The 22,023-nt window shown below is 42.1% G+C and overlaps 1 protein-coding gene and 1 non-coding gene across 2 annotated transcripts; one reads left to right on the top strand and one right to left on the bottom strand.

Moving 5' to 3' along the window:
• Nucleotides 1-27: 27 nt before the first annotated feature.
• On the top strand, nucleotides 28-21,718 carry lmx1al (LIM homeobox transcription factor 1, alpha-like). Its single transcript, XM_086132921.1, has 9 exons — nucleotides 28-434; nucleotides 1,487-1,578; nucleotides 2,839-3,025; nucleotides 15,934-16,166; nucleotides 16,556-16,719; nucleotides 17,391-17,468; nucleotides 17,557-17,677; nucleotides 17,899-18,054; nucleotides 19,077-21,718. The coding sequence occupies exons 1-9, from the start codon at nucleotides 394-396 to the stop codon at nucleotides 19,232-19,234; spliced, it is 1,230 nt and encodes a 409-aa protein (XP_085989047.1). The 5' UTR covers nucleotides 28-393; the 3' UTR covers nucleotides 19,235-21,718.
• Nucleotides 18,163-18,235, bottom strand: trnar-ccu (transfer RNA arginine (anticodon CCU)). The gene has a single exon. It is a non-coding gene; the product is annotated as a tRNA-Arg (tRNA).
• Nucleotides 21,719-22,023: the final 305 nt, after the last annotated feature.

The following is a 22,023-nucleotide window of genomic DNA, read 5'->3' on the forward strand; positions in this document are numbered from 1 at the left end:
ATTGCAAATTAAGGGCAAATAACGAGGTTTACAGCACTGAAAGAATTGAGATTCCCATCCCAAAGCCTTCAAACATTCTAAAGTGCTTTATCCATCGATTCCATGTCTCCCACCTTGCCTTCCCTCCCTCTCCTTGCAGTCCGTTCACATCCCTCCCTCTGTCTGCAGGCATGTTCACCCCCTTTTTCCCCTCCTCTACGCACAAACACACCAGAGGAGTCAGCTCGGCTGCTCGACAAGAGAAGGAGGAGGAGAGACAATACCCCGTCGGCAGCGTGAAGTGGAGCGTGGTGGTGTCGTCATGGATGTTTAGTTAGGCAAGACGCAGGAACGGCAACTGTGCAGGTGGAAAGCGGTCCGTGAACGCATCTGGAAGTTGCCATTGTATTTTTAATGTTGCCCACCGAGATACCTGGAGTGTGTTTCACCTCAAGGTAAGGCAGCATCCGTGCAACAGGGGCAGATTTTACTCTATTTTTTTTTTTTAACTTGAATCTACAACAACAAAAACAAAATTCGCTGCTAAAAACACGCGAGGCACTCAAATGTGTATTTTCGGTCATTTGTAATAGTTCCGAATGTTCTTTTCACTTTTATTTTATGCTCATATTTGTTGTCTTCCCGTCGATGTTTCTCTTCTAAATGAGTAGATGATGGTGTATGTTATTTTCATGAAAGCTGCAGGTTCTTTTTTTTCTCGTTTAGTGTCAACATGCAATTAACGGTGCATAACAAAACACTAATGTGCCCCTCGTGTATTTTTTTTTAGCCATCCCCCCTCCAGTTAGTCATAAAACCAAATCAGATTACGGTTGAATTTCCATAATTCATTTCTTTTATCATCGTTTATTGTTTCTTTAAATAATGCGGCAATTAAACGGGCAATCATCGACCGGTATCTAATAATGACGGTCTTGAAAGATTTATTTCATGTCAATAATGAGGCAAAACAATCAAAATGGATGTTGAGTTCAATTTGATTACACAGGCCGGTACATTTACCGTATTAACCCTAAGATTTCATTAAACTTTCGTGGTAAAATATTGTTGTATTGACGATAGATAATACGATTATGATTTAAATTCCCTTCAGGGATTTAAAATAATGAAAGAAAAATGATCCGCGGTATGCCACGAAAAATAATTATTGGTTAAAATGGTCGTCTTTTATTATAAACGCGTTTTGTGTGTGATTCTCAATAGTGCACAATTTAATTAGTTACATTACTGCTTGCACAAATTGAACTTCGTGCAATAAATCATCCATATATAGGCCTGATTATATCTGAATATTTATCATGATTATTTGGATGTTTTTGCACGTATAATACAAATGTCAAGTTTTGACGTTGTGTATTTTCATTTGATCCACGTAGGATCCAACTCAACATCGATGTTGCATCTCCATTTTTTTACTTTCAATAATGTCTGTTTGATGCTTAGTTGAGGGTTTTTGTGTGTGCATGTGTTTCTGTTTTGTGTACAGCGACCACACTGAGGCAAGGAGAGAAGGCATGAAAACGGAGGAGAGCCAACAGTCGTGTCTGCAGCAGCCTCCATCTTCAACACCTTTTGTTGGTGAGCGACTAACTGACGCCGACGAGCAACCCAAATAAAGACAATAAGAGTATCTGCAACTTGTCAACAAAATGAAATTAAAAAGAGGCCCATGAATACAAGCACAACGTTCACTTATAGCTTCACTGAATGGGCCTTTTTATTTAGATTAGTGCTTCCACAATACAAAAATACCACGTGGATATTCATACGCAATAATAATACACTTGAATATAATACCATATTGAACAATATTAAATAAATAGCAAACGCGTGGCATTTTTCCCCAAATAAGGCCTATTATAAGAAACGAACCCTCCCCCCCCCACAACAACACACACAAAAAACGAAAATAAATACATTTAATTTAAGATTTAAAAAACGTAATCATGTATTGTGAACTATTACTACATCGTAATCACACTGTTAAATTGTAATTTCAACCCATTGTCATGCATTATTGATGTGTGGAACAAAATAAATGCGCACTACTAAAACTTCCTCACTATTGACGACTGTTTTTAATATTTTTGTTTACCTTATTTAACCGTGAAAAGTAATATAATCACCATCAATAATAATAATGATGAGCAGTTGATTTATCCATCTCCTATTTTTACAATTACCGTTATGTGCTATAAAATGTATGCACGCTACTAGAAGTGTGACACAACTGGTTGTTTCCTATATACAATTTTTACCATCTTAGCCACTCGAGGAAATTGTTACATTTTAATTATCATCATAGGCGATATTATTTATGAGTTCAATAAAAGATAATGCAGATTACTAGAACTATAATAGAGCTGAAGATAGTTTCCAATATTTTCCATGTCGCATATTTTGTGCATCATAAATATTTGAAAAACTCTTTTCAGCGTGATGCAGTGCAAACTACACGGCGCCGTTCGAATGACGTACAAATTCGTCGCCACGTAGGGACGGGTGTCAGAAACCATTTGAGCCATTTTTTTGTAATACTGTAGAATTTTAAACTTATTACCAACCATCTTCATTTGATTGTTTACAGCCTAGAATAGTTTCCCCCAAAAATATTAACTAGAAATCTGACGTCGGTGCTGCGCTGAGTTGGCTGGTGATTGACGTTTCGCCAACGTCGTGGTGGTCGGAACGAAATTTGATCATTCTGGGAGCGGTTCATTGCTTACTGTCGTAAGTCGGGACTCTCGTCAGCCTTAGTGTCGTATTTAAAACATGTGGTAGGCTTTTGAATTCATGCTTGTAACATTTCTCGGTTCCGGGTGGGGCCTTGGTCCACAGACTACCCTGCTGGAGGCGGCGAAGTGTGCGCGGGCTGCTCGTCCCCGATCGCCGACCGCTTCCTGCTGCGTGTCAACGAGCGCTCGTGGCACGAGTCGTGCGTCAAGTGCACGGTGTGCATGAGCGCGCTCACGGGGACGTGCTACTGCCGGGACCGACTGCTCTACTGCAAGCCGGACTATGAAAAGTAAGAATCACGTCACTCAATCATCCACGCGCCGTCACACAGAGTGAAACTCGGAGTGGGCACTTAGTTGGTTTGTTGATTCACAATAGTGGGGCAGCGACGGGGGGTCGGGGGTGCTTTGGAAATCCACCTTCTCCTCTCCACTTAACCAGCACAACAAATTAGAGCTCGAGAGTTATTTGACTGGGGTGTCATTAACTGTGGATGCCTGGTTTGTTCGTACGCATGTGTGTTTATGTGTGTTTTTTAACTAGATGTGTAATAATTAAACGAATCAAATTATCAAATTAATCCATAATTATTTAGATACTTTTTTTTGGCATTGAAAATTGTCTAAACTCTCAGAATTTCAGCTTCTCAACAGTAAACATTCTCCAATTTCTGTGTGGTTATCGTTGTGTTGAAACAAAACAAAACTTTTTCTTTCTGCTTTTACTTTGGAAATCAAGTCTAAACATTTTTGCCTTTTTTTCTGACGTTACGGGCCAAACCACTAACTGATTTATAATTATAAATATATATGTTTGTGCATTTTCTTCATCATCAATATGAAATAACGTTCTGTTTTTGAATAAACTGATTAAGTAATGCGACCTATAACTTTTGCGACTTAATTGATGATTTATAAAAATCTTTTCGGGAGGGGAGGTGTGGCTGTCACTGTCTTCAGAATCTGCCAATCACATTCAAACTCATGTTAAATGGGAGTCCACCACATCTGCCACTAATTAAAATGCTTCAGATTGAAATACATTTCAGATGTTCTAGTAGGCTTTTCCTGACACTTTTTTTTTTTTTTTGCATTCCAGAAAGGTTTGGATTTGGAACTGTTCATAAATCCCTCCACCTTGACCAAGGCTGCAGTTTTAGCTGAACAAAAGCCACCCCATTCGAACAGCTGAACTTTGTATTGTATTACCATACTTTGTATTAAGTGTAGACTAGTTTGTTCATGCCACCGTATTCGTTTGGAAAGCACGGAGGAGATTTTCATAGATAAATCAACAACTAGTGTCATGCACAATGCAAATATCCAATTGTGATCAAATATTCTGCATGCAATGTTTCTCATTTCCCGGGGCTGCATATTCTGCTTTAGAGTGTGTGTGTGTGTGTGTGTGCGTGTGTGTGTGTGTGTGTGTGTGTGTGTGTCCATTCAGTGCAGTGCATCGCTGCTATCAATGTTTTGAAAAGTGTCAGACGGCATCCAGCAGCTCCCACTCTACCTGACATCTGGAGGAGCGAGCGAGGGCTAGATGAGGCATAGAGAAAAGAGGAACTGGCCGCTGATGAAAGTCCCATTGTATGACGTTTATCTTAGGGGGGTTTTGGGGGGGCGGAGGTGGGGGGTGGGAATGGTGCAGGCACGCGCTTATCAAAAATGACTTCTTTTTTTTTTTTAATTCCTGGGAGTGAAAAAGCATATTTGTTCCCCTCATGTAATGACTGTAGTCATCAACTGAGATTAATACCCGGAGGCTCATTTACGACATGCTTGATTCAGCCCCGCTGTATGCATTCCATATGGATTGCTGCCTTGTTTTGGGGGTTGTTTCTGTGCCAGACTTGGCACTCGGTGCAGCCTGTGACCTTCAGTGGATCAGCAACAATGTCTCCTTGTTTTCCTTGCATGCACTCTCACCACAGGCGCCTCCCCTGTATGTGTGCTTTACACATAGCGGCCGGGATATGGAGCATGTATTGGGAATAATCTCATCACGCTCGTATATAGTTGTGTTTACACTTTGGAAACAAGGCCGCCGTTAAAAATGACCAGAGGGTTAACAATGCAGCAATATATGTCTTATTGTGCTTGACAGTTGTCATCACTTCCTTGTCGGCAGTCATGTCATCACTTGTTCAATTTCAATCATCGGTCCTTGACTTTTCCGTACCTCCTGTTATGATCGAAATGTTAAGTCGGTGAAGCTGGCGCCAGGGGCTAATTTGTTAGTAAGTTCGCCTCACGGTACAGAGGTCCAGGGTTTGAATCCTGGCTGCGGCCTTCCTTTGTGGACTTTGCATGTTCTCCCCAGGTTTGCGTGGGTTTTCTCTGGGTACTCCGGTTTCCTCCCACATTCCATAAACATGCATAGTAAGTTAATTGGACACTCTATATTGTCCCGAAGTGTGATTGTGGCTGTGAATGGTTATCAACAGCGATTCCTTAAAAGATGGCTCAATTTGCTTGATTTTTTTGATACCGCAACTAAATATTGTGGCTACTGATTGTATTTTCCCATGTCGTTTGCCGAATAGCATTGTTGTCAGTCCTTTTTGAAAGTTTTTGGAAAATAAGAAGAAAGATAACTAATTCAACAAACAAAAACTAAAAAAAAAAAAACATGACCCGGATGATTGAGAATCTACTCGGATATGAAGAAAATTTTGAGCAAACACGTTGCTATTTTTTTATTGACCTTGTCGCGGTCAGTTAGGCAATTATTCTAATAGGCGAGCAATATATTTGCAGGTTCTCTGTTATCACGATACCAAAAGGACAATGAGTATAAGCAATCTCTTTGCGCTTTGGAATAACAGGAGGTGTTTATTCTTTTGTTTAATTTATTATGGAAATGAGGGGATTTAAAATGCATCACGCGTGATTTCATATGCCGCCCTGTTTGTGAGCAGATGTTTACATTGAAGCTTTCGCGCCTAAACTAGAGCCTTCCACCTATATATAGTGCATATGGTAGATTTTCAGAGCAACGGTCTTGCATGCGAACCAGCGACAAACTTTTATACAGAACTCATTTACTTTGTCATTTCTAAAGTTCATCAAACTTTAATGAAAGAAGAAGGATGCTGGAAATTTTAAGAGGAAGGAGAAACGTTTGGCACGAGTCCCTATACTGGAAATGTTGAATAAAATTTCAGTGGTGCCTTGAGAAATAGCACGCTGGAAGATCGGATCAAGAATTAAGTCTCCTGGTGCGTATGACTTGGCCAAAAAGGGGCAGTATAACACGGTCATGCAGACGTAAACAAAGAAGTGTTTCACAACAACTGCAACTGACAATTTCAGCTGACAAAGACGAGCCGATCTGATTGCAGTGTGCTCAAAAGTTCACATTTGCTGTGTTTTGTGTTAAAGTCAAAGACCCCGACGAGGCTATTGTGCAGTGCCTCTGTGTAAAAGAGGCGGGCTCGATCCCCAGCATCATAACAAAAGTGCTGTTTAAGTAAATGGGCCTCTTGACAGCCATTTTTTTTTTCCTCCAGTGGAGATCAGCGGCATGGTTCTTTGCCACGCTGCGAGGTTTAAGGCCGGCGTTTCCTGGTCAATGATGTTGAGCGCTGACAGAATGAGCCTGCAAACCCTCCTAGGAAGCTCCTTAACGGCAGCCACAGCTCTTTGGAAAAAAAAAACCCAGGTCGCCGGGGGTGGATACTCACCAAAGCTGGGCTTTAATAGCTCACCCGGTGTGGGGTGGAGGCTGCTCACGCTACATTTTAGCTTCATAAACTCACACGGAGGGAGATCCCACCGGCAGAGTAATGCAATCTCCCTCTTCTGACCACATAGCTGCACCTAAATCCACCTCAGATTTTTTTTAAATTCTTTTTGAGCCGTGCTTTGACTTAAGTGGAGTACACACGTACTGATAATCAGGATGGATGTGAGCAGGTTTCTGCTTTTAATCAAAAGCATCCAAGGAGAGATTATCAGTGGTGTTCGGTGTTCGGAATGATTACTCGCCCACCCCTGAATCAAAATTAGCAAGCGTCTAATTATCGTATGTCTTTTAAAGATGATCCTGAGTGATTATTCCACGGTGCGGCGTGTGTTAAGACTGATATTTTCACCCTTCTGATCTGAATCTGTGAAAAACAGATTATCAGATGTCTTTAAAAGATTTTCCTGTGGTGTGTTCAGTGTTTTTTGTTGTTGTTTGTGTGTGTGTGTGTGTGTGTTTTTTTACAATGGCTAATCCTCATGCGTGTGGCCACTGAGTTGGGTGGATTGCGAGATCCGTTCAAGAAAACGAACGAATGAACTAAAACGACACTTGAAAAAAAAATCATTTGTGATACAAAATCAAAACAAAAATGTTTAGGCATTGTGATGTCATTTTCAGTCGACAGCAAGTGGCAAAAATGGCCGCCCTCTGAGATGAATCTGCAATTTTAATCAGCATGCCGCGTTTAGATTAGTGGAGGGGCGGGGGGTGTATGGAATATATTGTACAGGCAATTTTGGACTTAATTTCCGCTTGAAGGTAGAAAAGCGCTAAACGAGTGAACCGATAGAAGCCGCCATCTTGCCTCCACGTAGCCCGCCGCGTCTCTCCTATCTGCCGCCTCATCCGTCACTGTCTGCTTTGCAATCATATTTCTCCATCCTAAACCTCATTTCCTTTTCAGTGAGATTGATCGCAGCTATGACACCAAACAGTTTATCTCTTGTTTTCTCTAAATGTCGCCGCCCCCTCCTCCTCATCCCTGTCTAACACTCGCGTGATTTAGGTAACCTGCAGGGAGTACAATAAGGCGCTGGGGTAGGGGAGGGGGGCTGGCAGGGGGCGGGCTCTGATTGAGAACAACGCTAATTAGCCACAATTCTTGTGGCTGTCTCAATGACGGGCTTGACACGAACTGTGGGGAAATACTATTAACGCGGCGGCATGTCAACAAGCTCTCGTTACCGTCAGCTAAACGGGCTCACTCGTGAAGATCACAAAGTTGTCAATGTGAATGCACAGACGTGATTTTCAGGGGAATCATGTGAATATATGTTATCTGAAGACTAAATTACAACAATTATTTCGTTCATATTGAATGATTGTTTCTCAGTCCTGTTAGGAGAGTAGACTTAGGAAAAGTTCAAAACAGTGAGGGGGTCGCGGGAGGAGTGGGTGGGAGGGGGGGGGTGTTCTGGGTTGGATCTTCTTGGCTGGCCACCAGTTCAGGGTGTACCCCACCATGACCCGAAGATAGCTGGGATCGGCTGCAGCACACTGGCAACCCGAGTGAGGCCAAGCGCTATCAAAAAAAAAAAAAAAAAAAGGGACGGTGGATAGAATTTCAACATGCTTGATCAGAGAAGTTGAGATCAAATGCGAGCAGTTATAAAGTACTGTGCAAAAGGCCGCCGTTGAAAATAGTTGCACAATTTGTACCCATTCTGTATTTACTGGGGATCAGAGCGTCGCGCGCAGGTAGTCTGCTAGCCTGTTCTAAAAGTAACTCCTTTGTGATGGGATGGTGTGATTCCTTCAAAAAAACATTATTTTTTTAAAAAGTGTTCTAGAAATCAAGCTGCGCAAGCTTTAATCGATCAGGCTGAAAAACAACAAAAAGAAGAAAATATCTCCATTGAAGTTGGGGGCGGCTGGATGGAACAGCGGGGGAATTTGCTTCTGCTTTGAAAATGTTGGTAGTTAAATTATGAGTGATATTATTTTCAAGCACGGCCATACTGATAACCCGGTAACCCACTTCTTGATACTTTAAACTCATCAGAATGGGTCGTTTCTAACCTCTTACTGGAGCCGAATCTTGACCTGGGTCAAATCATCAAGCCAATGCGCCGGGTATTAGTAACCCAGCATTTTGAACGCACTGCTGGGTTAACTCTTTCACCCAAATTGAGTTACTTTTAACCCAGCGGTTTTACGAGTGTATCAGACCTGTCATCGATGATGCGTGAAGTTGTGTCCTAAATATGGCAGAGACATGGCGGTGTCATGTTTTTACACTATTATCAAAGGCCAACTGTCACTTGATGGAGGAAGTGCGATGGAGAGGGTGAAAAAGACGAGGTGGATTTTTTTGGGGGGCCGGGGGGGAGCCAGCCACATGTGTGGGGTCGTGATATTGTCACCGTTTTTGCATATTATGAGACCCCATCATCTTTCACCCCAGCACCCCCTCTCACACACACACACAACAATTTTATAACAGACAGCTAATAAATGTTTCATGGCAGAACAAGCTGCTCGCCTTGCCTTTATTAAATCTGAGATAATAAAAGCAGAGAGGAAGAGGAGGAAGAGTGTGAGAGAGAATAGAGGAGCGGGGAAGGGGGGTGTTGCGGGGTAGGGAGAACGCCGTCGACACTTTCCACCGAATCGCTGCATCTCCTGTTTCTGGGGCAACGGGTCCCGCTGTCCCCCGTCACCGCCATCCCAGCACCCCGCTCCCCTGCCCCGCTGCTTCCCGCTCCGCCTGAGACAGACAGGAAATGAGAAGCGGGCAGACAGGATATTGCGTTCTGGTGGCCTGGGGATTAACTGTTTTATCTAAACTAACACACACACACACACACACACAGACACACACACACACATGTGAGCGAAGGTCCTCGCGCATTGCATTAATTTTTGGTAGCATCAGGTGAAAAATCAAACCTATCCTGAGAGAAATGACAACACAAGCTGGTTTTTAATCGTCCGCGCGTTGCAATGGAACAGCACGTTTTTACGTCCATGTGCTTCATACAACTTTGTGCAACACTAAACATATATACAGCTGGTGCTTTGAGATATGAGTGACTGCCCTGCCGGGCGGCGGCGAACGGAACTCACTCGGCAAAAAACAGCGGTTAGTGAAGAACTCGTAAAAAGAACCTTCAAGCTGCTAAGTGCCACTCTCGGTTGAGGTTTACTGTCAAACTAAACATCAAACTAATTACATGTTGTGCATTCGAAACATTTTCATTTCATTTTATTGTTTATTTGAAAAGGACAATGCATGCTGATAAATGCTGGATGCCCAATGCTAAAGAAAAAAAATGCTAAACACCATAGCTGGGCTAACAAATAGTATCTATGTTCCAGTGTTATGTTTTAAGCAACATTTATTTGAACACAAACGGGTGCATCGACACATGTAGACAGACAATATAACAATATTGAAATGCATATATTCTTTATCCTCCAGAAAAAGATATGAACACAGTTTAGTGAGTTACCTCCAAGAGTTACGGAACATTTCCTCGTTTGTGTCTGCGTGACTGTATTATACTGCCCCTTGGTGGCCTTTTCACACAAACCAGAAGGCGCTGCATTTAATTAATAACTCTATAAACAGTTTAATTCTTTATCTTATATTTAACTATGTTATTAATGTTTTTATAAAGTACCATATAATATTATGGTAATATTTTCCTCAAATTCAAAACATTCACACATTTTGGGGTGTTTTCTGGTGTGGATGTCACAGCTCATCTTACTTTTACATTGTCAATATAACCTAGCACAATAAAACCATTACATGGATCATTCGCAGAAGAAAATATTAATTTTCTTTTTTTTTTTTAGATTTCAAAAAATATATATGGATACTGTAATATCAAAAGGTAAATAAAAAAATGAAATGTAGTTTTTTTTTGTTTTTTTTTAAAGTTACTGGAGCCCAATCAACGTTTTCTAATCGTCTACAATACATTTCTGGGGTGGATTTAGATTTTACAAGTGTTGTGGGAGGTAATTTATCAGGGCAGTAAAGATTACGTATGTTTATTTTCTTAACTCATTTTGGAAACTTTCATTCAAGCAAGAGGACTCTTTACCATGTTAGTCTATCAGCGCCGGCCACGGTGCCCAAACAACAGCATCTGGCTTTGTTTTATGGATGTTTGTGCCCAGGTACCTTATCTGCTTTTCCACAAACTGAGCATTGGTGGTTACACGACTGTGTGTATATAGCCACGTCTATTTGTGCGAACGTGTGTGTGGGGTGTGCGTGCATTCACGTATGTGGCTCACTGTACTCCGTGTAATCATATACACGCGTGTGCGTCTGCAGTGTAAGTGAGTGAGTGAGAGATGGCAGGGGTAGCAAGTATCGTGGGGAATGCTGGGAGATTTTAATAACACAGAAGCAGTGCAGGGAGATTTAATAAACAGAGATGATGTGATTACTGAACCTTGGCTCTGAGCCATTTTGCTTCACAGAGCAATATCCGCCCAACGCGCGCGTATACACACACACACACACACACACACCTAAGAAAATGGATACTAAAGTGACTTAAAAGTACAACAGTTGCATATCGTTTGTCGTTTCCGTTTTCGCAACTCAAACGCAAGGCCGGTCAACTCTCATGTATTTCGAACTTGGTATTGTTCGCCAAATTACAAGCGTGCTTCTTGAAATATGGATCATAATTACAAAAGCCCACTCTGAGACATCAACATATTAATGAAATGATTGGACGGTGTGGAGGCGAGACATTGTCGGATTCATGGCACGTCTTTTGATTGTGTTATTATGATTGTCTAGTGTGAAATATAGCTAGAAGGGATGACGATGTGTCACCTATTTTTTTGTGCATCAGCCAGTGCGAAGGCCCACTTGGAATTGTGTTTGATATTCTTGTGACAAACGAATCACCCTTTTAGAGAGCTCAACATGCCCGCCTTTTTTTTTTTTTGGCAATTCAATACTTGTAAAAATGTACACGATAGGGACACACGCGTACCGGTATTGGCAAGTGTACATTTGTACTTCCTATACTATTCGATTCTGTCCTCCCTGAGCGTGCTGTGAACAGTTTGGCAGAGACCAAGTGACCAAGTGTGCTTGCTGGAGGCCGTTGAACACACCGCTTGATGTTTACTGTCAAGATAATCCCAAAATGAAGACAATTATTCATGTTGTGTATTTAATCAAAGACATACTTCATATTACAAAGACATAAAGTTTTGTCTACGCTTGCTTTATGCTAACGTGTCAAATCCATCAGAATTAGGCAATGTAGTTGATGTGAAATTAACAAGCTTTGGGGGGGGGGGGGGTTTGGCCTATACTAGCTAATCTGGGCGGGGCATGCTGTCAAAGTTTTAACACTCCTTTCAAGGATTTGTCATGCACGTTTTTTTCTCGTGCATAGCTTCAATTTTCCTGTTGTTTTCATCTAGTCTCGTAATAAGTGTACATGTTATTAGTCACGGCCTGTTAACCCCCTCCGCATGATCACGGAGTCCGTATCTTTTTGAAGCGCTTGTAAAGTCGACTGTTCTCCTCGGTCTTTCATGTTTCCCTCGTTTGACACGCTGCTTGTACAACGCGCTCACTATCAGAGGCGCAACAAACAAAGAAAGTTCATTTCAAGGCCTACTTCAAGTCTTTCATGTGAACTACATTGTCCTTGATCATTTCTGTCCCGTGTGATTAAACCTCACTTGTTTTTTTTTTTAAATTAAACAACTTGTGGACTACTTTTTTAAAAGCATCGAAGCAATCATCCATCCATTTTTTACCTTCATTTTCTGTTCATGGTCATGAGTGGGTGGGAATTATCAATTAAATCATTGATTTTGTGACCTCATTGGCGTTGGACTTTTTTTTTTTTGTACATTTTCCTGCTAAATTCCCTTCCAATACATTCAGGTATGCTGCTTAAAATCCCACGATGGCCCTGCATGAGGTTGCTCTTTAGCGGCTTGTTCCACCCCTGTCAGGGCCAGTGTGAATGATACTTCTATTAGGGGGGGCGAGGATTAGAATGATCTACTTACAGACCCCCCTCTGGGGCAGTTGCCCCGAGTTGCCTCCGTTTGCCGTGCTGAGTCAATTCGCAACACGCTGTGCGCGCCCCCCTATTTAGGGAATGCGGGGACTTAACACGGTTGGTCTCATGTCGAGCGATCGTCGTCGTTTTGAAGCGTTTTGTCCCACGGGTGAAGGCGAGCGTTGCGTGTGTTATTAAAGATCATCGGAGAGCAGCGGTGTGACGTAACAAAGCGCAAATACTCCATTACTTTACTTAAGTAGGTTTTTCAAGTATCTTTTTATGGTTTTTTACTTACACGTACTTTCGACGCTTGACGAAAATCTCATTATACGTCAGCATCAGAATCATCTTTCTTGACCAAGTATGTTAAAACAAACGCACAAAAAAAACATTTGTACCGTCGCTGGCACTTCAGTCATACCACAGAGATAAAAGCCACTATTTCCGAAACATATCGAACATTGAAGACATAATCACCAATGTTCAAAAGTTAGAAAGTCATGAAGCAATATAAGGTGTCGAGTAGTTCAGTAGTCCTGCTGAGCTACTGAGCGTTCCTGGTTTTAAAACTGCTAGCAAGATTTGAATGTAGCCTCGCTCCATTCATTTTCCGTCAAGCCATGCCCTCGCTAACGTGAAGAAGTCATTTTTAAATTGTTAATGGCATGCGATTACAACAGTGCATAGTCATGATAAATAGTCACAGTAAAAGAATATTCCGCGTCACCAAAAATAATAGCTCGAGCAATATTAAGCTAGCAATAGGACTGTAAACAGGCCGATGTTAGCCGTGCCCGCGATGTTGGTAGCATGACTTATTTGTTTGTAATGGAGTTTTACTATAACACAAAATGTTATTGGTTTGAAGTTCTGTTTTTGAATATTCTCAATCAATTTAAAACCAAAAAGGTGAGAAACATACCTGCTAATTCTGTGTCACTTCTGAATTCTCTCAGATGCCTGAGGACTCTTCACCTATGAAAGGTAGCCGATGTTAACTCTGGTTTTGTTTTTTCCCCATACATCATTTTTCTAATGTGCAACTGTCAGGTCATAATGACAGTTTTAACAAAAATGAACAAAACGTTTTTGTTTTTTTATTGCACACTTACCCTTCAGGTACAACATGTGAGTACTTTGGCCAACTCTACTATTTGCCACTGACTTGAAAACGCAGTCATTTTGGGGAATTTGGAGATGCTTTTTGGCAGATGGAATGAAAGAGATTAACCGTGGCAGCTGCGTTTGGGACGGAATGACAGATTAGGAGCTCTAATGTGCAGACCTGGCTCCAGATTTGCGCAGCAACACCTTCCTCGCACTCAGTCAGGGAGCAACAACACTTTTGTCTGTGCCTTCCTCCCCCTCGCGCACTCGTGCCAGTCCTCCCTTCCGCCTTATCCCAGTTTGTATCTAGTTCCTGCTTTTTGGCTCAAATTAGATTGCCGGCGCTGTTATCCTGCTGAAACCAAAAATCTTTGATTCCCGGTTGCAGGCCTTGTAAGTGGTATGTCGGCCCACATCAGAATAGGTATTGATACTCGAAGTGTGTTTGTGCGTGGCTCAGTGTGCATAAGTGAGTGGCGAGAGATTAACCCCATGCTATCCTCAATCCCTGGTTATGAGTTTACAGCGTCTGTCTGGCCATCTCCCTGTTTAAACAACAATCTAATTAATCCCGTCTTTATTAGTTTCGGTGAACTGGGGAAGGCAGGCTGGGAGGGCGAACTGGGAATGCTGGCAGAAAATACCAAGGTGGGGGAAGTTCGGGGGGGGGGGGGTGGAGGGAGAAAGGCGAGGCTGTAGGAAAGCAAGAGCGAGAGCGGGGATTTGAGAGGAATTTAATGGCAGGGGGAATGAGATGATGGTGAATGGGAACGAGTGTGTGAAGTGATGGTGAGGTCGGAAGGGAAGGGATGGTGAGACGAAAAGTCAGACGTAAAGGTTACCTTGATAATATTCAGAGATGGGCACTTGACCCTATTTTGCCGGTCCGTCCTCCGTCCTCCGTCCTCCATTCGTGACCCGGGTACCCTCCCGTCATCGTCCCTCAGTCCTTATTCATATAATAATCATCCTGCGTCCCCGTCCATCCTCGTCCTTTTAAAGCGCTTGCGTTCCAGTCCCCCCATGTGGTTGGAGATTGGCGGGCAACCAGTCTAGTTTAGTTAGTCAGTAGTTAGCTGTCAGCGATGATCAAAATGTCGTCCGCGAAAGAACCACAGCCCAAGTGCAGTTCAGTTGTCTTAAAATAGACATGTTTGATATCACTTTTTCAGACTGATACCATTATGAGTATTCATTCTTTGAGTACTCATACCGAGTATCAATACCAATACAACACAAAAAAAAGTGTGAAGAAAGACCTTTCTAACTTACGCAATATCAAATGTTTTGTTTTGGGGTTTTTTGCCTTTAGTATTGGTGGCTGGTTTCGGCAGCCTTCACAATTAACCAATACCTTAAAATAAGGCCGGTATCGGCCCATCCCGATATTCAACTTTTCTGTACAAATTTCCTATATTATTTATATGTTCATATTGCGCATAATGTTAGATAGAGTAACTTGCAATAATATTATTTTCACAAACACTTCGACTTACTACGCTACTGTATTTTAATCATGGGCACGATGGTGGTACTTGGAGTGCTCAGTATTTTTTAGGTAGTACTTGATGTACATAAATATACATAAATGAATATCCTTCATTATTAATAATGACATGTCATAAAAACATATGATTAAAGGTCATTTGAGCAAATTTCCGAGGAGTGTATTAAACTGGTAGCCCCTTTGCATTCATGAGTACCAAAGAAGTAGCTGTCAGTTCTAAAAATGTTGCTGACCCTGGCTGTGATAGGCTCAAATTCAACTGATGAGAAGAAAAAAAACGCAACAGAAAATGGATTGATGGATGGAGTAAAAAAAATAAGAAAAAAAAGTTAAAAGTGAAGGAAAATAGTCACCATATCTGTAAGCTTCTTGCTTAATTGACCTCTTCCCAACTTTGCGCCACACGAAACAGATCCCATTAAAAACCATTCATTTTATCTCACCATGAATTCCGAAAGTGAAAGCTGTTCAATCCAGGCTCACTACTGCCATCTACTCTCCAAAAAGGTGCAAGTCAAGCGCAGCATATGAAACAGTCTCTCCTTCAAACACTACAGTAATTCCTCGCATAGCAGCTGTTCACCTTGCTGCTCTGTGAATTGGGTAATGTTTATACGGCCTTTAATTAAGAGACGACGCTAATCTCTGGAATCGTTGAATGCGAGAGTAAATGTGTTGGGGGGCTCCTTGTCTACGCCTCCATCTTTAATTACCTCACCTCCTTTCAGCTCCTTGACCCTCATGATGGTCTACTTTACATCCAATATGTAGGCGTCCCTCACCGCGCGTGTGTGTGCGTCTGTGTGTGCGTCTGTGTGTGTGTGTTTGCAGGCTTTTTGTGAGGAAGTGCAGCGCCTGCCTGCAGGTGATCGGGCGCTCCGAGCTGATCATGCGCGTGCTGGGTCAGGTGTACCACCTGGGCTGCTTCAGCTGCTGCGAGTGCGAGCGCCGACTACAGCGGGGCGACGAATTTGTGCTGAAGGAAGGCCAGCTGCTGTGCCGCATGGACTACGAAAAGGAGAGGGAGATGCTCGCAGCCATCAGTCCCACGCCCACGGAATCGGGTACAAAAAATAAAAAAGGATTCCAAAGTTGTCATTATTAGGGTTGTGCATACAAGAAGACCAGAGTCAAGATTCTTACCCAGAGCTTCAAAACTGTGAGCCAGACAAGCTAGCCCTTCGCTCGGTTCACCATGATGCACCCCCAAGCGATAATATAATAATTTTCACGATGTAATGTTTCTCATGTCAAGTCAAATGTGTTGACGAGCAAAGGGAGAACTTTAACTGTATTTTGCAATGCATCCTGGGATATTTCTGTGGTGATATGGAGCAGGCCCTTTCCTATTGTTTGGATGGTTAAGATTAGTGGAGTACAATAGCAATGCACATTTTCACCCAGAGGTCGTTTTTGCCTTTTTCATTTATTTTGTAAAATCATCTTTGTTCAGTGAAAAGCGAAGACGAGGATGGCGGCGGGGTCTCAGGCGGGTGCAAAGGTGGCGACGAGAGCAAGGAGCACAAGCGCTCCAAGCGGCCGCGCACCATCTTAACCACGCAGCAACGCCGCGCGTTCAAAGCGTCCTTCGAGGTGTCAGCCAAGCCTTGCCGCAAGGTGAGAGGACACACTGAACATTTTCCGATGAGATACGAGTTATGGCTGGGACGATTTTTCCGTTTTTGAATTGAAGGTCAAAAATGTGTTTATTTAGGTTAAAACTCAGCGTGAAACAAAATTAATTATTACGCATTTTTTAGTTAACCAAACTGCATAAATTCGAAAAGTCTGCTAATTTAATAATAACAAATAAAACAAAACGCCATAGATGAGCTAACAAAACAAGCATCACTCTTGCGGTAGTTAAAAACGTTTCAGCAAGTCATGTAGACAGTACTCACGGGGATATATTCTTTATCTTCTGTGAAAAATTAAGAATATTCCTGAAGAAGAAAACGTTAAAAAACGCGCACATCAGATGGAGCGGCACAATGTCAATGAGCATTGCTGGACAAGCTGTTTAATTCTTTCCATTCTGTTGGGTTTTACGACATCTTTTAATAAAGTACAACACAGTAGAGTGCTGTTGTTTTTGTTTTTAAACATTACAAAAAATTTGTTGCCGTTTTTGAGAGCGCTCGAGCGGATTAACGGCATTTCAATTTATTTCAATGGGGAAAATGACTTTCGATACAATTTCTAAAATTCTCAAGTCGAGGCCTCACTGCAATTGTGTTTTATTTTTTTATTTTTTCCGTGGAATGAAACAAACCAAATGGAACTTCCAGGTGAGAGAGACGCTGGCTGCCGAGACAGGACTTACAGTGCGGGTTGTGCAAGTGTGGTTTCAAAACCAGAGGGCCAAGGTAACACTTTAGGTCTTACATTTTGAAAAACAAAAAACAAACAAAAAAAACCCCTGATGTTTACCGTGAGCATTTTTTTCTGCTTCAGATGAAGAAGATTGCCCGGAGACAACAGCAACAGCAACAACAGCAGCAGGAACAGGAGCAGATGGGAGGGGCCAGGAGGGGCGCGAGTCGAGGGGGACGCCAAAGCAACGATGACAGTGAGGGTAAGCAATGAGCAAAAGTTTTGGGACAAATCTTGGACCATTCGATTCTTTGCTTCCAACTGTTGAAGAAGGTCAGTGTTTGACTTTTCTTCAATTTTAAATTCCGCCACACTCAAATATGCGAAAAGTATTTCTTTGTAGTTTTAGCTCATCAGTATGAGTAGCTTCTGGTGTGTCAAAATATTTGACCCAGCTCGTCGGGTATTTTCATCTCCACGCAGACGGCTCAAGCGGTCACGGCATGGACGGCATGCTGGGATACCCTTCTCTGCCTCGGCAGCAGCTGCTCACCCTGGACCCCAACATCTACGGCGGGGAACCCTTCCGACACGGGCTGACTCCGCCTCAGCTGCCCAGCGAGCAGCTTCACCCGTACGGTAAGCAACAAAGGCGACAGTTTCATCACGGATAAAGGCAGACTTTTCCATTCAGACTGCAATATTAGGCAATTTTGACTTAAGATTCCCTCTGTAGGGAGCTAAAAACACCCCAGGTGGGACTTGAACCCACAATCCCTGGCTTAGGAGGCCAGTGCCTTATCCATTAGGCCACTGAGGCTATACATTGAGAGGTGTCAATCACTCCAGCACACAGAAAGCCAACCCGCTTTTCACCGCGTGTAAAACTACTACACAACTACTAAAACTACTTCTCCTACTAGTTCTACTACGAACACAAATACATGTTTTATTCATGCTACTACTATTAGTATGACTATTTCCATGATACTGCCAATACCACTGGTAATATTTTCTATGATTGAGAGTGTCTTTCAATTGTCCTCAGCTAGGTATTCTAAAAACAGTCAAAAATAACCCAAATTAGCTCAAACAAGGGGACTGACTAAATTTTTGGGGCTCCTTAAATTTCAAAAATTTGGTCCAATGAGTAAACCACAAAATAACACATTTTGGGAGGTTGCTTTATACAAAACACATTCTTTTTTTTGGGGGGGGGGGGGGGGGTTCATCTGACCCCAAAAGTTGAATAACTCCAAAAGTTGGGTCGGCTTCCTTTTTCACCCGCAGCTCCTATCCTATATTTTGTTCTTCTACTTCTTCCTTTCATAACTTTGCTGCTGTGAATTGCGAATTTCTCCATTGTGAGACAAATAAAGGTTTTCTTTCTTTACCTTATATCTCAAGTTTTTGTAGCAAAAATGTGAAGGGGAAACACCCCCCCCCCCCGAAAGAAATGAATGTTTTATTAAATTTGACACAAATGTTCAATGTGCGAGGCCCTGGTTACACTGACATACATGGAAAAGGTTTTAAATATCTTGCCAACTTCCGTCCCAAATCTCACGTGTCCACGACTCAAACTATGACACAAAACGCCTTCTCCTTTCCAATCAACGGCATAATTTGTTAATGGCAACTCTGTACGATCCTCTTCACAGAATCCGAGACGGTGTTTCACGACCTGGACAGCGACGGCAGTTTGAGTCACCTCGGCGACTGCCTGCTCGCAGCCGGCGAAGGTGGCCTTCTGGCTGCGAGAGTGGGGAACCCCATCGACCGTCTCTACTCCATGCAAAACTCCTACTTTACCTCGTGACCCTTAGAAACCGTCGCCCCCCCCGCTCCCCCAAAACTCCCCGCTTCCTCTTCCAACGCTCACCTCAAGAGACGCAGCTAAAACGAAGGGGAGAAAAATAACACAACCAAACAAAGGTCGATCCACTCGATGGCCAATTATTTCCCCTCGTCCCTTCTCTGTCCATGATGAGAATCGCTTTTGAAACACTGGAAATGTGAAAGATGTGCAGAAGCACCTCTTTTGTGGTATTTATGTCATGTTGAATGAAACACAGCACTTTTGAACAAAAGACAAACAAAACACAACAAGCTAACCGAACTGTCTATCGTGGATATAAAGGTCGACAAAAAAAATGAGCCACACCCTAGTCGTAACGAGGGTGTGCACACTTGTGCAACCACGTTATATTGTATCTTGTTTATTTTTATTTCCGTGCTCAAAATGTTTTTGTTTTTTTTAAATTGAGTTGTGCACATTGGATGCCAAATTAATGGTGGAAAAGGTTTTGAAATGATTCATCCTGGTCGTTTTTCTTTTTGGTGGGGGCTCACAAAAACCTGGCATTTGAACAGGGATGTGTAGATTTTTTTATATCCATGGTACACCACATATGACATGGTACACTACATTTAAAAACCCACGGGAAAAATATCATGATTCGTAATGCAGCCGACAAAATACTGTAAAATAATTCGAGGGACAGTTTTGCGCTCAGGTTAGCGTGTGTATGTTTCACCTGAGACGAAACTCAGGATATTACGCTGGCTAGATTTCAAATGCAATTATTTATATCCGTGAAGCAGTGATGTTTTGAAGCAACCCGAAATATGAAACGAGCATTTCAAAAATGACAGTGGAACCTCCAAAAGAGGCACAATTTGAAATTCAAATACCCACCAAAAATTGTGGGCAAATGTGGAGGAAGTTTGACATGATATGACAAGCATGTGGAGTGGCGCTTCAGGGTGTTTGGAGCGCCTCGTTGTCAGCTGTGAGTTCCCCCCGCATGTCTTGCCGAGAAGATGAAACAGCTAGGAGGAGACTTTTTTTTTTTGTGGGCTTTGTACTGGCGTGGCCACTTTAGAGCGCCTTGTTGTAGCGACGTGGGAAAGCACCGCGATGAATCGTGCGATATGTTTCAGCCATCGGAGGGAATTTTTACAGCTCAAACATGTAGTTATGTGTACGCCGAAGAAAGCTGATTCATGAAGTAGCAAACCTCTTTACAGGACAAGTAGTGGTATTTGATTGCCAAACAAGCGGGGCGGGGTTTACGCGCATTTCAGTGGACACACCCACAACGTCTGAGAGAGATTTTTCACAATTTTGAAGCCTCATTTTATATACTTGGTGATTTTTTTTTTTCAACATTCCAATTTAGCTGGGTTGTTAACACTTATCGGCAGTGTGTGCAATTTACAAGACATCCTGTATTTCCACTTTATGACAACATCAATACCCCATTTCATAAACTAATTCAAATATTTAAATTTTAAGGCCTGGACTCAAATCAGTTTTTACAGACGTAATTATTAATTTTAGCAGAATCTATAAAGTGCTACTTAGTTGGTGACAATTTCACTGGTCTCCATGCCCTGGTTGTCAGGGTGAGTAGTTTTACTTTATTTTTGTTTTGTTTCCTTTTACTGTGAAGGGCATGTCTCTGTGTCCTTATCACAATTAGGAATTGTAAAATTGTATTTAGAATCAGTTCATTCCGTTTCTTTTATTTCCAGTCGGGAAATTTGTTCAGAAAAGCTAGTGTTCAACTTTGGAGGTTCCACTGTTTTGCTGTGGGGGGTTTTTTTTTTTTTTTGCATGATTGGCTTATTACAGAAAAATAACATTTTTTTTTCTTTGCATTGAGAGACCGCAACAGGGTTGTTTTTAATTAAGCCTTATTCGGAGACAGGGTCGACAAGAGACTTTTAACTTTTTATTTGATAATCTCATCATCAAGGAGTAAACAAGCACTAACAATGGCCATCTACTGCCCCCCTGACACTGGCTACAAAACTATGATCTCCAAAATGTAAATGTGTGACTGTGTTGATGTGTATATATATATTTGTAGTAGTTTCTTTCCATACATATTTATTTCTCTCATCAGAAATTAGATGAGTGGATATTTTGTACCTTCTTCTGTGATCAACAAAACGCAGCATGATTATTTGTCAGTGTAGGCCATCACGTGTAGCCTTAGACAAACAGTAAGGCAGCACCAGGCTCAGAAAGCAGTGCTATTTAAAAAGGGGAAAAATAATAATAAAATGAAAAAATAACTAAATAGGACTAGCGATGCTTTTAGCTGCTACAGCTCCTAAAAAGGTTCTTTCACATCAAGTTTGACACATGCGCATTTCTACGGTGATATTTTGTGGGGGTAACTTATTTGTGCCGTCTTAGCTGAGTTGCAATCTTTTTGTTCAGTGGCTACCAAGGTGACGTGCTTTGAATGTATAATGTTGCTGTATATTCAATACAGTCTTTAATTTCATCCAATAGCGTGCTTGCCTTGTTTCTTCTGTATTTTGATGATACCTGGATCACCTCCTGCGCTTTTTCTGCCACTACATTGCCATCATTCATGAAGAAAAGATTTGTTCTCTTTGGTGGTCACAGAGATCATAACTCAACAAACTCCCCTTTTTGAGTCGGCCTCCTGCTGCTCTTTTCTTCCCAGACTCCCTATTTCTTAGTCAGCGAGTTGTCAGATTTTGTGTGGGAGTGCAGCATTCTGGTTTAATATTTGACTCTGACTCAGCACGGTAGATGATGACGGCGGGCAGATATATGGAGCTGAAAAC

Source organism: Hippocampus guttulatus, chromosome 16 (assembly GCF_054856545.1).
Source record: "Hippocampus guttulatus isolate MCC_2025c chromosome 16, RoL_Hgut_1.0, whole genome shotgun sequence".
In the NCBI taxonomy this organism is placed as follows: domain Eukaryota; kingdom Metazoa; phylum Chordata; class Actinopteri; order Syngnathiformes; family Syngnathidae; genus Hippocampus; species Hippocampus guttulatus.